Here is an 18,504-nt window from a genome sequence, read left to right on the forward strand (position 1 = left end):
ATTGTAGTATTTATGCATTTCTTCACCGCATAACATGTGTCAACTACGAATTGGCACTTGCCATGGGCACTTGCCATCTGCCTCTGCAAGGATTAAATCATGTGCTGCTGCAGCTGCTGACTTTCAACACCCCCTGAAAGGAGCTCAGGGTGGAGAGCAGAAATGAGGCACTCTGTGCTCTGGGAAAAACTGGCAGAACAGGTCTTCAGATAGTTAGATATTTTCAGGAGCCGATTTTATGAGCCCAATTCTTGTATCTCCTCATATCTAGAAAAGCACTAAAATCCTGTATGGCAACTTCTGTTCCTCATGACTAGCAGTAACCATCACGAGACCAGCAGAAACCTTCTACAAAAAACATGTGCTTGATTGCATGTACACCCCTTTGCTGAAATCACATGTATACTGACCTTCCCCCTTACCTCTTTGGAGCAGTTTTTCAGAGCTATCTGAAGTGCTGTCTCCCGGGCTCTAGTCCTCATTTTGCCCCAGATAAAACTTAACTTGCAACTCTCACGTTGTGCATTTTTTCCCAAGTCGACACATGCATGTGTAAAAGTGTGCTACCATTTTTATTAGGTTCCTATTTTTTTCTCCTTGTGGACCATTAAGACATTTTTGAGTATTGCACTCTAATCCCATTTTTCTCATTAGCTCCATGGTTTTTATTGCACAAACTTGCATAGTGCAGTGATTTTTTAGCAACAAGTATGTCATATGACAGCGGAACTGATTATACATATATCAAAATGTTAGTAGTGTCTCTGGGTAGTAAGTTATTTGTTGCTTATCTATAGTGTCTACTTATTTCTCCTAAAACAATCATGTATTAATAATCTAATTAAATCTACATAAACATTTTTAAAAGATGAGGTGGTAGCCAAAGCATGACCACAGCTTTTCTAGGTGGAGGGCTAATCAGGAAAGCTCTGCTTACGCACTGGTGATGCAACCAGTTAAGGGCCTTCTGCTCTACCTAAGAGGCACAGTCAACGTATACTCCTCCTGGAAAACAGAAAAGGTCTCTCAGCAGCATCTTAACAGCTTCTTCAGAGTCCCCGTTAGTGCTAAGAAGAATACAGATGTGAATAGTTGAGATCCATTAAACAATGCAAATCATGCAAGAAGCTACATGCCCCTAAATTGGTTTTCAGACATTCAGACATTAACATGATACACATCCAGAAATATATAGGCAGTCACCAGTAAGATATATTCAGTGCTTATTGACTTTTGAGCTTAGTCTTATTAAGTGAGATTAGAACACCTTGGCTTTTCAGGAAATGTGACTCTTTGGGGAGACTACAAACCTGAACACAATGTGAATTTCAAAAGGGAGAGAAAAAAATGTATTTTCCTCATGTGATTCGAGTTTTGAATTTCTACCCACTTTTTCAGAGCGAACTTTCACCTGCTATCACTTTTTTTCTTCTCCTTTCCAAGGAGGTATCATGTGGTTTTGTTTGTTTGTCTTTTTTCTTTTTTAATGATAAATTATTCCACCTGCTGCCAGACTCCACTGTTTATCCTTGATTTGGGCAGCAGCCCTTCCTCCCCTCCCCCTCCCCAAGTGCACTGTTTCTGGGACAGCGTCCCTGAACTCTGAACTCGTTCCTGATTGATCCTTGTATTTTCCTGTCTCTCCACACAGAATCTGCTGTTGGCTGTGCTCTGTGGCGCTTTGTTTTTAGCTGTTCTCTGACAAAGGGCTTGATCTGTGCAGCACATCTCGTCCTCTTTGTTCAGCCTCTGGCTTCAACCACAGAATCACAAATACTCTCCAGCTGGGAGTCAGACAAGGGCAGAGATGAAGAACCCAGAAGCCCAACAGGATGTTTCGGTTTCCCAGGGAATTCGCATGATGTTTTACGTGATGAAACCCAATGAAACGTCATTTGAAACCCTGGAAGAGGTGCCTGATTATGTTCAAAAGGTGAGACTCTTAGGTTGCTTCTGTGTCCTGGCTATCGTAAACAGAGCTTCACTGAACATTGTGGTACATGACTCTGTTTGAATTATGGTTTTCTCAGGGAGGTGGACGGACCTGGAGTCTGTCATACAGAGTGAAGTAAGTCAGAGAGAAAAACAAATACCGTATGCTAACACATATATATGGAATCTGAAAAAAAAAAAGAAAGGTTCTGAAGAACCTAGGGGCAGGACAAGAATAAAGATGCAGATGTAGAGAATGGACTTGAGGACACGGGGAGGGGGAAGTGTAAACTGGGACGAAGTGAGAGAGTGGCATGGACATACATACACTACCAAATGTAAAACAGATAGCTAGTGGGAAGCAGCCGCATAGCGCAAGGAGATCAGCTCGGTGCTTTGTGACCACCTGGAGGGGTGGGATAGGGAGGGTGGAAGGGAGATGCAGAGGGAGGGCATGTGGGGATATATGTATATGTACAGCTGATTCACTTTGTTATACAGCAGAAACTAACACAGCATTGTAAAGCAATTACACTCCAATAAAGATGTTAAAAAAACAAAAACGGGTGAGACTCTCCGGGAAGAGGCTACTCTTGCTTTTCTCTTAATAAGAAGTAAGTTAAACACATTTTAGGGTTTCGTTCATGTCCATTCTTCAAATAATTCTAATAAAAAATAATAGTTTCAAAAAAGCATGGGGCGGGCTTCCCTGGTGGCGCAGTGGTTGAGATTCCGCCTGCCGATGCAGGGGACACGGGTTCGTGCCCCGGTCCTGGAAGATCCCACGTGCCGCGGAGCGGCTGGGCCCGTGAGCCATGGCCACTGAGCCTGCACGTCCGGAGCCTGTGCTCCGCAACGGGAGAGGCCACAACAGTGAGAGGCTCGCATACCGCAAAAAAAAAAAAAAAAAAAAAGCATGGGGCAAAAGTAGAATTTCCACTTGAATTGAACCTCCATGCAGTATGCCTGACCATCTTCTCCTATTAAACTTGTCTTCTCCGATATGTTACTCCAGACTATGATAAAACTTTAAAAAAGTTTTCCTGGACGCAGTGGCCTTACAAATTTAGCTGTTAGAAGCTCAGTAGCTAGTGGTTATGTGACATCACTAAACTTTGTAACAGTTGTGTTTCTAAAGGGAAAATTTGTCTACCACCTTCCAGGAACGATTTGCTCTTTATTTTAGCAGCATAGTTCTGCAGAATGAATACACAGCTGACTGAGTTCAACCCTGACTTCCCAAGTCTCAGCTTAAACCAAGTTTTCTTTGAAACTCAGGTGTTCAGAGGCATGTTGCACTTCCGGTTCCTGCCTATGATTGGAAGTGGAAATATCCAGAATTAGAACTTGAATGTTTAAGTTCCCCACCCTGTCAAAGTTGTTCTTACAACACTTACTAGTTGAGATCAGAAATAGAAAAGAAAATGACATCAGAGAATATGTTCTTGGGAGTTCAGTTTAGAAAACTTCAGTACTCATGATCAGCTTCCAAATGAGTGAAACCTATAACTTTTTCAGGATTTGATATCACTCCTTCTTTCTGATTTTTTAAAGAAAAAAATGTGGTACTTGCATCTTCATAAATCATTTTTTTAATATTATGATACCAAACCTAGTCCAATATTTGTCATCAATTGTGGATGACAAGAATTTTTTTCTGTGATATAAAAAAAATACTGTATGAATAAAACTTGATGCCTAAAACAAGCATTTAAAATGACCTCATTCTCTGAAATACTCAGAAGCAAATATTTTGTTCTTACAGTTTCAATTTTGTGATTCCTGTAATTCTAATATGAAAAACTAGAATCATGTGCATCCTTAAGGAAAGCCTTTTAAAGTGGGCCTTAGGCATGTAGATAATAGACTTCTGATTATTGCACTTCTTTTCAAATGTATTTTTTTAGATCTAACTTGAAACACATCCTGCCTAATCTTTTTATTTTCTTGGCAGAATTATCGTCGTTACATCTATAGTTATATTTCATGTCCAAACTGGATGATAGAATTTGAGCATCTGTTTAGTGCCTGTCTGAAATAATCAGATTTCTTTGCCTGTTGGGAGGAAATGATCCTCTAGGATAGGTATATACCTTTTCTGCTATGAACTATCACTCTGGGCCTCCCACTTTGGGAATGACTAATCAGGAAACTTGGAAGAATTTCATACCGAGCACAATAGCATCTCTTTTCTGCAATTTCCTTTCCAGGCAACTCCATATTTCATTTCCTTGATGCTGCTTGAACTGGTTGTCAGCTGGATTCGCAAAGGGAAGCCATCAGGTCCTTTGGACGATGCCTTAACATCCATATCAGCCGGTGTTGTGTCTCGGCTTCCGAGGTGAGTTAGCTGGTTAGCAACACTGAGTGAATAAACTGAAATTCTCCAAGTAAGATGGAAAAGAAACCCGTTGTATGGGGAATTGGTCTATTTTCACATACATCCCCAAAGAACTCAGTTACTGTCCTTATTTAACTTTTTGATGTTTCGTTCATCATGGATTTTTTACATTTGTTATTAAAAATATTGCTGTAAATATTATTTATCTTAATTACTGAATTTATTGGTGCCTTCTTAAATTTTGTGCCCAAGACAAGTGCTTTACTTGTATTACGCTAGTCCCAGGCCTGAGTGATGTTCTAGTTATCTACTGGAAAATTAATTTGGCCTCAGGTAAATTCACATGCTGTAGCAATCTGGGGTGCAGACACTCCCTACTCAAAGTCATACAAAGCTCTGGATTACTACAGTGGTCTCTTAAGTGGTATCATTGTCTCTAGTCCTACTTCATCTACAGCCAGACATTTCCATAATGTGAATCTGGTGGAAACTCTTCATAGGTTCCTTATAGCCTGAGGAATATTTCTTGCCTGATCTATGGAGGCCTTTGTTTATCCAGCTTTGCTTCTGGTCCCTTCTTTCTTCTTCCCCCTTTGCAGTAGTTGTTCCCTCCATACTCTGCTACTTGCCATTACCCAGATGTCTCACGTGGTCATCCGAGTGGCCAACTCCCATTCATTTCTTAAGTCTCACAAGCATAGACTTCTCTTAAAGAGTCATACTCTTCAGCAAATCTTGCCTGTTTTCCAACCCTATTTTAGGCACCACTTTACTATGGGCTCTATTCGCTGTGGAGTATTGTGCTTACCCCATAATAGAATTGTCACATGATATTAAACTCACCTGTTTGCCTCCCAGCCCTTCCTGCAGGCTTGCATGCAACTTGAGAAACAGAGGTGTTCTTTTAGTTTTAACTCCTATGCCTGGAATGTTGTCTGATACATGGTCGATTTTTTAAAATAAAAACACCTAACATTCCTGTAGTGTTATGTTGATGGTGAAGTCTGAGGATGAAGGGACCAAAAAACAGTAAACAATAAATGACCTACTACTGTTTAGAAAGTAAATTGTAATGTGTTTAGAGGAGATACCAATGAATGGAAGGCTCTTCAGTATATGAGAGTTTTCCAAAGAGCAGAGGGTGAGGGAAGATTCCCTTAGAAGTCTGTGCTTTGCGTTGCTGAAGAATGTTCTCATTCCTGCTTCCCACCCATTTCTTCTTTTACTGTTTTAAGAGCTTTACTTCTAACCAGTGCTCATTGCTTTGGAATGTTTGTATGAACCGCCCAGTGGGAAACCAAGGTGGATTTTTTAAAAATAAAATGAAAACTTAATGATATCTGAGGAAAGGTAAAATAATTTCATATACTTGCATAAAATTGTTTAAAACCTAAATGTAAAATATTTTTCATAAATGTTACTATGAAAAAGGTAGGATAATAGTTATAAAATAATAATAGTAATAGTCATCATAAAAGAGTCTCTAAAAAACTACTCATATGGTTGCACATTCCTGTCAGAATCAGAGAATAATATCTCAAATTATTCTCAGTTAATTTCCAGAATACTCTAATTAAGAGTTTACAACTACCCATAATTTCCTCTATTTCATGTCTCCCTTGAATAGAACTGAACAAGAAATACATTCAACATACTCAAGGGACATGTATATTTGGGTATTGAAAAATACCCAGTTGGTTACAATAATTCACTCTGAGAAAGTTAAGTGTATAGGTTTATGGAAATTGGACGGTTGATGAACCGTCAAAATAACTTGATAACTGAGAAGTGCCCTGCAGGTACAATTATGAATCACATATTTTGTTGAGCTGGAATGAATTTATTAAGAACTCAGGGAGACATCAAGTTGAATGAATGCTTCAGCATTTCTTTTACTTTTTTAAGTTTGACTTTGGTCACAGTGAGATTAGATTCTTCTCTTATAATATTGTAACAACTAGAAATATAAACTGTATCCTCAGTACTCTATTTCTGTTCAACACTGTGATTAAAAGAAAAAAAAAAAGGTACAGAGTTCTAACAGGAGACCCAAAGAGTAAATAGATATTTCTGCTAAAAATGAAACCCCCAAATATAAGGAAAATGGGGGGGGGAGAGAGAAAGAGAGAGAGAGAGAGAGAGAGAGAGAGAGAGAAAACAAAACAAACCAGTCCTTCAGGGATAAGCCTGCAGTTCTTTTTCTTCACATCCCACTACTCATAACACTCCTTAAGCTAACACAAGCTGTGAACTCTGGTGCCCTTTGAAAGAAAGGAAAAAGGTTGTGAACTTGAATTTGGAGCATATTTTTCTATAGTTGTATTTTGAATGAGAACAGCATCTTGCTTCTTTTTTGTTCACAATCCTAAATTATGAAATGTGGATAACTTTGTAAGTTTTATAAAGAATTTTATCTTTCATAGTCTTATGTGAAAGATCTCAGCAAAGCTAATTATTTGAAAATAAAATTTTAAAATATTTTCATTTACTTTGTTGCTATTAAAAAAATTCATAGATATAAGCAGAGAAAGCTGATCCTCAGGATGCACGCCCCTCAATCCCCTTTCAGCACAAGACGAGAAGGGGGATTTGACAGAAACTCTTAGAACAATATTTCAGTTGAAGCCACAGCATCAAGGGGAATCCTCCTGCAAATCGTTAACAGCTGAAGGTTAGATTAACACGGCATTGATCATACCCTCTCCGAGGGACTAATTTCACTTTCTATACCAACAACAGGGGCTTGCCACGTCCTTAAAATACATGATTGCAAGAAAAATGGTAGTATACCATTTGTTAATCCCTTTGTGAGGAATTATACTTTGGATAATAATTTGAAATAGGCATGTGGCCTCTGCAAAAAGAAGTTGGGGAAATCAAAGTGCAGCCATGAACATGTTTTTCCACTTTGCCATTCATGTAATGGAAATGCTGTGTGCAGACTTTGAGGAAAAACAATGTTTATTTGAGGATCTCAATTTCGTTATTACATAAAAGTCAAAGTACCTTGAAGATTGGTAGCATACTTACCATATTGATGGAAAAGATATATGTGTATCTTTTCAAATCTTTATGTAAGGAAAATATTCATCATAGACAAGATTGTACCTTGTTTACAAGCCTGTCGGACAGACCATGATATGTAATAAAAGTCCATCTGTCCTAAGAACCAGATTCTGGGCAGGCCTGCATCTGTTTTGCTCTTCTGGAATCCAGTAGGCAGACTTCCTAGTCAGAATGTAGTCCTGAAATTATAGAGAGATATGTGTATTTATTGTAGTTAAATGCATTGTATCATATGCAGATAATCTGCCTTTCTATCAGTTACTTGCATTTGTCACTATAAAAAGTTAAACTAAACAAAATATTGACTAAATCAATTTTTAAAAATCTATCTGAAACTTCTGAAATATTCTGCTACTGACTGAAATGCTAATGAGTGAAAAATAATTACGTCTTTTTTTTTCTTGCTTGTTGAAGCAGAGCTCAGTTTCCAATCCTTCATTAGAAAATCGGGACTTCAATTTGTTACTTCCTTCCAATATTTCTGCTTTCATAAATTGCATCCTCCCCAGAGAAATTTTATTCCTGATATAAATATCTACAGTATGTTTGTTTTTAATGGGTTCATTTATTCTGTTGAAACAGCAGATTATAAATCAAATTGCAATAGGTTAGAGGGATAATTTAAGTAGGTAAATTTTCAAATGAGTTGGGGACACTCTACTTTTAATACACATGGGTCCCTGCCAATTTTTACTGTGGAACTAGGTCTGCAGTGTTAGACCAAAGGTATCTACAGTTTTACTGGCCATGACTGCCATGGAATTTTCCACTCCTGACAAGAAAGTTTCAATTCATAAAAAAAAAAAAAAAAAAAAAAAAAAAAAAAATTAAAGAGGAGGATATTAAACTTCTTTGAGATACTTTTGACTCCTTGGGGTGGGACTAGAGAATAAAGGAAAATTGTGTACTGCATTTTTCCACTAGACTTTAGTAGCAGAGGCAATACTGTTTTTGGCAACGTGGGCTTCTGACAAACAAGTACCTGTCATTTGGGATGATGACTTTAGTCAACAGTTATTCATTGTCCTAAGTAAGAGATAAATTTATTTATGTAATGTTAATAATGGTATTTTATTATGAATATTAACATATTTTTATTAACTTAGAAAATTATGAAACGAACACCCCATGCAAACAAAATATATCTAAAAAATCTGCTGGTTTGTTAGTTATTTTTGCTAGAGAGAATGCCCCCTTAACTTTTACATGTCCCCTTAACTTTTACCTTAGAAACCTTATAAATAGACTTTGTTATTAATGGTGTGACTTCAGAGCTAGCTCTTAGACTATCCTTCCCAAATGATGAATGCAAGCTTCCTTGCACTTATTAGTCTGGCTTTGCTTGCTTATTCAGTAGAGTAATTGAATTACTTGAAGTAATTTACTTCTTGCAAAGTAAAAAATGTAGCACATTTACTTCTTCCAGATCTACCACATTGTGTTTACAAAAGTCTATGGTTTTGCGGTTGTTTTAAAAAGAAATTAAATTAAGTGATTGTTTCATAAATGTCATTTCACAGTAGGAAATAGCAGTACAAATGTCTGCCTGCAGAAGGTAGAGCTTGTGTTATGTATTTTGTTATTACTGAGCAAAAATCAATATTCCACTAGATGGAGCAAAAGTGGCAGTAGCTTTACAGATAGAGAGTGCAAGTTCCTGGGCCAGGTATAAGAGATTTAGAAGTAAACAACGCAATTTATCAGAAAAATCAATATATATATAATTATATATATAACATATAGTTATATATATATTAATTTATTTATAACTTCGTGAAACTTGTAAGGGTATTTCAAATGATCTCATTTAAATATTGGTTTATTTTCTAATTTATGACAAGATTTTTAGAAATAAAAAGTCTAATTTATTTTTTTCAATTTTGCATAATCTGGCCAAATTTCTCTAATGACAGTTATAAAATAGTACAAGTTGGCAGACGTCTGTGAACACTGAGTACGTAATTCAACTTACTCTGAAAGTTGCTTTGAAATTTTAACAGTTTGCAGTGAGAGCCTTACATCAAATTTCATTTGCTTGATTAATGATTAGAGCATGAGAGTATTTTGAGAGCTAGATAATTTTAAGGTCCATTCAGCCTAATGCTCTCATGTCAAATTAGCTGAGAGATAGTGAGATGGTGAACGACCTGTCCAGTGTTACCTTTCTCTACTTTTGATGATGGGAACATTCACACTCAGATGACTTTGATAACAGATTAGCTTTGTAATTCTCAATCCTCAAATACTTATTCTCATTTATTGATTATTGAAAAATTTCAACATTATAAGGTAACTTTATATTTTTAAAAATCCACCATCAGTACTGGAATACTATTTTGGTATCTTACCAGATTTTACAGTCAGTAAACATTGACAGGAGAGATTTTATTTTATATTTTTTATTTTTTGCGGTATGCGGGCCTCTCACTGTTGTGGCCTCTCCCGTTGCGGAGCACAGGCTCCGGATGCGCAGGCTCAGCGGCCATGGCTCACGGGCCCAGACGCTGCGCGGCATGTGGGATCTTCCCAGACTGGGGCACGAACCCGTGTCCCCTGCATCGGCAGGCGGACTCTCAACCACTGCGCCACCAGGGAAGCCCGACAGATTTTATTTTTATTGAAGTGTAGTTGATTTACAGTGTTGTGTTAATTACTGCTATACAGCAAAATGATTCAGTTATACATACACACACACACACACACACACACACACACATACATTCTTTTTAAAAATATTCTTTTCCTTTATCATAGGATATTGAATATAGTTCTCTGTGCTATGCAGTAGGACCTTGTTGTTTGTCCATTCTATATATAAAAGCTCACATCTGCTAACCCTAATCTCCCATTCCATCCCTCCCCCAACCCCCTCCCCCTTGGCAACCACCAGTCTGACAGGACAGATTTCTAGTGTGGACAGAAAAGCTTACATAAAACACATGAAAAATTAACTGTCTTTCATTTGCCAGAAGATATACTTCAGACCCAAGAGAAATAGCTATTTGGGGGGAATTTATAAAGAATATAGGACAAAATGGGAGGGGAGTCTCTACACATACAGGTTGTTAATTAGAGGAGTCTAATGCCTCCTTATATTTAGATTATTTTCTCAGTCTTGCATTCAAACTTAATGAATAAAACGGATCTAGCATTTGGTTATTCAAAGCCCCTGTGCTACCTAATTTCCATCTCCACATGATAAAGTAAGCTCACTATATATGCATATTACATACGTCTCTTTCTACAGGATAGGGGTTAGAGTTGTCATTTGAATTCCAGAGTGCAGAGTCATATGCTGGGATTGGGGGCTGGGAGAGAATGAAGGAATTGGGAAGAGAAAGAGGAAGAGGGTTAGTCTTATGATTCAAGGTCTGGTGGGAACATTTTTGAAAATATAGGTGCTATTTCCTGCAATCAAGGGCTTTCCAGAGCTTGATAATCATTTCCCAGGTGTATCTCTTGCCGAATTGTTTTTAGTTGTGGGCACTCCATGGCTGTTTTTTCCCATTTATGATGGAAGAGGATCATATTCATCTTGCTGATAGAGAACCGGGAATTTAATTCCCACAGCTTCTCCACTCTTTCCCTTCACCTTGAGGAAAGTTTGGCTTTGTGCTAAGGTGTGAAAAAAAAAAAAAAAAAAGAAACAGCCTTGCCTGTAGTATGTAAGGCATATTTCAGCTCGATTTGTGTCAACCCTAATAAGTAAGTTGACAGAATAATAAATTGGGTGTCTGCTCAAGACCTGGCACCTGTACAGGAAATAAAGTATTTCAATTACAGGCAGGTTCTTTTTGTTTTACACATGGAAGTTTTCCAGGGACCCTCTTTCTATTATTGAAGTTTTGTTATCTGAAAGCCTATTTCAGTTGTCACTAGAAAACTGACAAGAAAGATAGCAGCTTTAAAAAGAGATACTGAATTGGTGGGACATTGATGAGGCAGGTGGCTGTATTTGCCCTCTTCACCAGTGTGTCCTCCCTTTCTTGTGCTGTGCCTGGAACCTAGCAGGCACTTAATATGAATTTTTTGAATGACTGAATGAATCCATGAATTGACCTGCTTTGACACCATGTGGTAAAGCGGATATAAAAAAATCTAGATTATTTCAACTTTCTATTGCATTTTCCTAAGTTTTAATTTTTTCTTTCTAGATCAGTCTTTTTTAGGGTTATCAACTGGGGCAGTTTTGCCCCTGGGAGACATTTGGACATTTTGTTGTCACACCTGGGTGGAGGGCTGTGCTACTGGCATCTAGTGGGCAGAGGCCAGGGATGCTGCTAAACCTCCTACAAAGCACAGGATAGGCCCCCACAGCAAAGGATCATCTGGCCCAAATAGCAGCAGTGTCTAACTTTAGAATTTCTGTTTTAGAAAAATTAAGTAATAATAAGTTATAATCATATAAGATTGATATTATTCACCATTTTTTCCCTAAAACTTGAATTTTATGTGGTTAATCCTCTACTAATGAGTATTAAGGAGCAATTATAAGGTTTCAAAATTTGGGTAATAGTTTTCACAGGACAGACCCCTACTACAAAGAATTATCTTGTCCAAATGTCAGTAATGACACTGTTCAGAAGCCTTAGTCTAGATGTGTAAGAATTACCAACTAAGCTAACATGCTTTAAAATAAAATTCGTTCTATTCCCCCTACCCTGATAAATAACCTGGATGACAAATTGGAAGACACATTTCAAATTTCAAGTTCTTGGATTCCTCAGAGTTCCAGAACAGGGTGAAAGCCCCTGGCCCATGGCCTGTGCTGTCTCATGAGGGACCTCACACACCTGTGTGTGCACACCCCAGACTGCTCGTCCCAGCTCTGTCTACGCGTCCAATGAAGCCACTTTTGTCTACCTTGTCATGTTGAGGACTTTACACGCATGCATAGGTGGACCCTCTGGAGGCCTGGACCAGGAAAGAGGCCCATGCAGTCCTGAAAGCAGGCTCAGGGCCACTTGACAGGGGATTCTGGAAGTATTCAGGGCATTGCCTGAGTTGTGACAGGGGTGCTGGGTAGGTAGTCTCCTTGGATCAAGGACTCACAATTAAGGACAAAATTGCTCTTTCCAGCCATATAATTGTTGGAGGAGGTCGTGGAGAGGATGCGACCCTGGTTGACCTATAAGCTGAACTTTACTTCCCCTTCCCCTTTCCCTTACTCTCTCCCCTGTCCATGGAATGTAAGTTCCATCTACAGTCCCATGCTAACAGCTGTTTGAAGGATGCAGTCTTGAGAGAGTAAGGTGTTGTTGAGACCATCTGGACTGAATAAGTGACTTGAACCCAGTTAAGACCTTTCTAGAAAATTTTAACATTCTGGAGTGTGAGTATGGACATTTACATGTCTTGCAGCCACAGAAGACAAACCTCCTCTCTAAGTTCCTTGTTTGTTAAAACTGCCACTTCCCAGTCTGGAGTGTTCTGTCTCTTTCTTTAGTTTCTTCTTACCCTCCGTGTATGGGGACCAATTTACAAACCTAGAGTAATCTTAAATTGAAAACTGAATTTTAAGATCTGATGATGTGTAATCCTTTTTCAAAGTGTAGGTATTTGGCATTTCTATTAGTTACTTATATTAATGCTGTTGTGAAGAAGCCTAGTGTTTTATGTTACTGATTAAATAATAACTTGAAGGATTCAAAATGTGAGACAATTTTAAAGTTTTTAAATCACAGTTAAAGTCATATCATAACTAATGTCAACATTAGATTAAAAGTAAACATCTGGGTCTCCAACAAAACCAGTAACATGCTAATTCATAGATGATGACTATGTAAAGGGAAATACTAGTGAAATAATGAATTTTAACAATAAACTAATGAGCTGCTTCTTTGACTTTTATTTAAAGTTAGAATATTTCAGAACTTTCTCACTTGTTCATGGTTTATAAATAAATCTTTATTAAGTAGAATAATTCATTTTACATATGAGTGAAAAATATTAATGAAAAAGTCAGTTCAATCATATCTATAAAAGTGATAAAAGGAATGATTATCTTGAGTCTGATCCTAAATTTGATCACAGGAGATTTAAAAGAAAAAATACTACTCTTTATAAAATTGAAGTATATTATGTATATTTTTGAAATTTCTTGACATAAGAATTTATAGAAGCTTGGTAGAATATGTGGTAAGAGATATGCTGTCTGGGTTTTAAAAACAATTGCTTATTTCTAGGGAAAAATTATTCCCTTATATTATGAGATCCATAGTTTATATTACTGTAAGAAATACTGATATGCTATGAGAATCCAATTTGTAGTCTTAAGAATAATATCTAGAAAACATAGAGTGTGTGTGTGTGTGTGTGTGTGTGTGTGTGTGTGTGTGTGTGAAAGAGAGGAGGGACTAGACAGGAAGAGAGAATAGAGTCAGTCAGAAGCAACTTTAAAGGCAAACTTTATGGGATTAATATATTTTAAGGCAGTAGTCATTTTGCAGTCCCTTTAAAAAATATGCTATTTATAATTTTCTACTTTTTACATTTCCTTTAAAAAGCACCCTTCTTGTGTTCTTTACTAAGATTTAGAAATGACAGTCACAGAAAATAAGTCATAGTTTTGTCATTTTTATGTTATATGGTTTCCATGAAAAGTATTTTTAAGAGACATATAAAGGGAACTTCCTCAATTCCATGAAATAGGGGAATAGTTGACATCCATGACGCCTGTTATGCAAAAGGAAACATCATGTGAATCATTTTGATACCAAGGAAATTGAGCCTCTTCAAAGGTATGATAGAGCAGTAAGAAGCCAAGAGAAAGGGGGAAAGGATTTTATTTTTATGTATGAACATATTAATTTTTAAATATTATCTAAAATGGTTTAGCATAATTTTACATCTAAAATATAGTATAATCATTGCTTATACATTGTATCTTTCCAGTTGGTTTTCCAGGAGCATTGAACTGACCAGTTACATTTATATCTGGGAGAACTACAGGCTTATCAGTTTGCCTTGGGATTCTCCATGGACTTGGTATTTAACTTTCTTGGGAGTTGACTTTGGTTACTACTGGTTTCATCGTATGGCTCATGGTAAGTTGAAAACCAAGACGTTTTTGATACTCAACTTATGTTGAACTGTGTTTGCCACATAGCTGGTATTCAGTAAATATTTATTGAACAAGTGACTAGATGAATAACTTAGTTTATTTTACAGCATCTAAAGATTAATAATGAAATTTCATTTGTAATTTAAATGGAAACAATCTGAAGTCATTGTTGAAAAAAAGTGAAATTATAGAGGTACATTTTTCACACCCCTTGTATATAATTTATTTTTAAAACCATTTAGAAAGTGTTGACTATAGCATCACTCCACACCCCAATTATCAAGGGTCTTTCAGAAGAGCTTTGTAACAGCATGGAATCCTAGGTAACCTGCTGTCATATGTAAGCCTGATTCATGTTCTTGGCAGTATTGCCATATTTACAAATGAAAATGCAATCAGCTAGGCATTAGCCATAATGCACTTTAGTGTGACCACAGCTTTGCAAAATTTCTCATCTGCTACAAAGCCTTCTTACGGTACTGGTTCACTGAACTTGCTTTTGGGGATTCTTGGCCACACCTTCCAAAGAAATGTTTTGTTATGGAATGGAAAATGGAAGAGCATGGAGCTGTCTAAATCTCTCGTGAGATAAGCAGAAATTGGAGAATGATTGTAGAGCTAGGATGAACAAGTGGTCTCTAAGGAGGAATTAGGCATGCAAAATATTGCTGAAGGGAAACGGAGGAAAGTGCTAATTTGGAAAAACTACTGAAGAGCAGAACTCAGGATTTCAGTGGGTAGTTGGGTTGAGTGGGTGGGGAGGAAGGAAGGAAGAGGAAGAAACCTGGAATAATAATAAAAAATAGATGGGAGGTGGAAAGAAGAGCTCTGAGATCAGGGTGAATAACTGAGCTATGTGTGTAGGAGTATGTGTGACCAAATATCCTTCCCAAGCAAGGATGAAGGAAATAGGAGTAGCATGGACAGCGTTATGCTTAAGGCAGTTAAACTTTAAACATGGCATTATTTTGTTAAGCACTTTAAACATGTACATTTAATGAGACTATAAAAAGTGTTAATTCATTAAAAACTTTGTAGTGAACAGATAAACTAGAAAAAGTTATTTATTTTGTGTATGATAACCTTTGTCTTTGAAAATAATAGGTCAGCTCCTTACATCATTTCCTTATATATAAATGTAAGAGGATACTCCCAAATTGAACATGATTAAGAATAAAATAGGATTGATGTGGTAAACTTGGTATTTTATTTCAAAATAGTAGTTTTCTCCCTAAAATAAACCCATTGGCAATTTTCCTCACTTTCTATGCAGCAAATGGGTAATGCAGAAAGCATTTACATTGTATTACTTAATTTCAGGAACCTTCTAATATCACACTGTCCTGTATAGATGTGTGTGTTTGGAAAATCTGCTAATTTGCTTAATATTTGAAAGCCCATTATAACAGGAAACAAAGAACCAACAGAATATTACCAAATATAAAACTTTAAAAAATATGTTGATTGTAAGTGCTCTCAGGGAATAGCAATAAAGTAAAATAATATATTAAAAACATGGAATCAAGGCTGTTTAAAGTATGCGTCCCATTAGAAAATTTTGAACCAAGTCCAGTAAAGGCAGGCATTAAAAAAATCTGAAAACCTTCTGGAAAAACACTCAACACTTTCAGGCTATGAAGCTTACTCATAAGTTCAAAGACTTTTGACTTGTGATGGAAAGCTAGTTGGAAAAAAATGATATTTCACTGTGCAAATATATAACATAGTTATAGACTATATTCCCCACACTGTACATTTCATACCCATGTCTCATTATTTGAATCTGGAAGTTTGTACCTCTTAATCTCCTTCACCTACTTCTTTCCTCCCCACCACCCCCATCCCCTCACAACTACCTGTTTGTTCTCTGTATCTATAACTCTGTTTCTGTTTTGTTATATTTGTTTTGTTTTTTTAGATTTCACATATAAGTGAAATAATACAGTATTTGCCTTTCTCTGTCTGAGTTATTTCACTTAGCATAATACCCTCTTGGTCCATCCATGTTGTCACAAATTGTAAGATTTCATTCTTTTTTTTTGGCTGAGTAATATTCCATTATGTATATATATATATATACCACCTCTTCTTTATCCATTCATCTATGATGGGTGTTTAAGTTTCTTCCATTTCTTGGCTATTGTAAATTATGTTGAAATGAACATAGGGATGCATATATCTTTTCTAAGTACTGTTTTTGTTTTCTTCGGATAAGTACCCAGGTGTGGAATTGCTGGATTGTATGGTAGTTTTATTTTTAATTTTTTGAGGAATCTCCATGTTGTTTTCCATATTGGCTGTACCAATTTATGTTCCCGCCAACCGTGCACAAGGGTTCCTCTTTTTTAACATCTTAGATAACACTCCTTATTTGCTGTAGTTTTGATAATAGGCATTCTGACTGGTATGAGATGATATCTCATTGTGGCTTTGATTTGCATTTTCCTACTGATTACTGATGTTGAACATCTTTTCATGTCCCTTTTGAACATCTATATGTCTTCTCTGGAAAATGTTTATTACAATATTCTGCCAATTTTAAAATCAGGTTGCTTTTTTTTTTTAATGTTGAGTTTCTATGTTGAGTTCTTTGTATATTTTGGATATTAACACCTTATCAAATATATCATTTGTAAATATCTTCTTCCATTCATTGGTGGCCTTTTCATTTTGTTGATAGTTTCTTCTGCTGTGCAAAAGCTTTTTAGTTTGGTGTAGTCCCATTTATTTATTTTTGTTTTTGTTTCCCTTGACTGAGGAGACACATTCAAAAACATTTTTTGCTAAGACTGATGTCAAAGACAGTATTGCCTATGTTTTCTAGATTTTTTATGGTTTCAGGTCTTACATTTAAGTCTTTAATGCATTTGGAATTTATTTTTGTGCATGGTGTGTGAGAGTAGTTCAGTTTGATTCTTCTGCTTATAGCTGTCCATTTTTCCCAGCACCATCTATTGAAAAGAATATCTTTTCCCCATTGTATAATCTTGCCTCCTTTGTTGTAGACTAATTGCCCATATAACTGTGGGTTCATTTCTGGGATCTCTATTCTCTTCCATTGATCTGTGTATCTCTTTTTGTGCCAGTACCATACTGTTTAGATGACTTTACCTTTGTAGTGTAGTTTGAAATCATGGTGTGTGATACCTCCAGCTTTGTTCTTCTTTCTTAATATTGTTTTGGCTGTTCAGGGTTTTTTGTGTTTCCATACAAATTTGTCTCATTTGTGCCAAATATTTTTGCTCAAAAGGAGAATTTGAAAAAGTTTCTGTTACTAAAGGCATATGGTGCATTAGCAAATAAGATCTACGAGCAAAGACATTTTAGACCACAAAAGGCCAAATCAATTGGAATCTATCCTCTTTCACTTATTAAACAAGTGTAATTGTGACTGAATTTAGTGTCATAATATTAAAATCTACAATAAAAGAGACTAAGCATGGTGAAGTACTAGGAAAATACTCTAAGTGAAAATTCCAGCAAGAATCATTAACTAACTTAGAGACTTCTTTCTATGATTATAATCTTTTCATTCATGCATCTACTCATTCATGCATTAACTTTTTCAACAAATGTTTAATGACCATCTATCTTATACGAACCCTATATTAGGCATCAGAGGTAGCTTGGATAATAACATATGTGAACACCAGTTGTTCATTTTATTATGGGTAAAAGACATTAACAATTAACTACAATAATGATAGGGGAAGTGCAAAGATGATTTTGGAGTGAATTCTTAAAATTCACAAAAGAAACTTTGTCCTTCTCATTGGCATTAGTTCTTAAATTTCCAAACTTCTGAATATGCTGATTAACCTTTTTCAAAGTGGTTATATAAAAACCAAATGGAATTATGTTAAAAACTCATATTCCTTCACACCCCAGGGAATATTCATTGGAGTGAGGTCTCACAGTGTTCCTCACCTCAGTACCAAGACCCAGCTCTACCCAATAGCCTACAAACCCCAGTGTTGGAAGCCTCAGGCCAAACAACCAGTAAGACAGGAACACAATCCCATTCATTAAAAAAAAAAAAATGAGATGGCGAAAAAATATGTCACAGATGAAGGAGCAAGGTGAAAACCTATGAGACCAAATA

The 18,504-nt window shown here is 36.5% G+C and overlaps 1 protein-coding gene across 1 annotated transcript in view; it reads left to right on the forward strand.

The window, feature by feature from the left end:
• Window positions 1–1,652: 1,652 nt before the first annotated feature.
• The window catches only part of AGMO (alkylglycerol monooxygenase), a 332,983-nt gene continuing 316,131 nt past the window's right edge, over window positions 1,653–18,504 (forward strand). The window contains exons 1-3 of the mRNA XM_019931434.3: window positions 1,653–1,933; window positions 4,143–4,273; window positions 14,234–14,385. Coding sequence (XP_019786993.1) covers window positions 1,808–1,933; window positions 4,143–4,273; window positions 14,234–14,385 — 409 coding nt within the window. The 5' untranslated portion in view covers window positions 1,653–1,807. The remainder of the gene's footprint in view (window positions 1,934–4,142; window positions 4,274–14,233; window positions 14,386–18,504) is intronic.

Source organism: Tursiops truncatus, chromosome 9 (assembly GCF_011762595.2).
Source record: "Tursiops truncatus isolate mTurTru1 chromosome 9, mTurTru1.mat.Y, whole genome shotgun sequence".
Classification (NCBI taxonomy): domain Eukaryota; kingdom Metazoa; phylum Chordata; class Mammalia; order Artiodactyla; family Delphinidae; genus Tursiops; species Tursiops truncatus.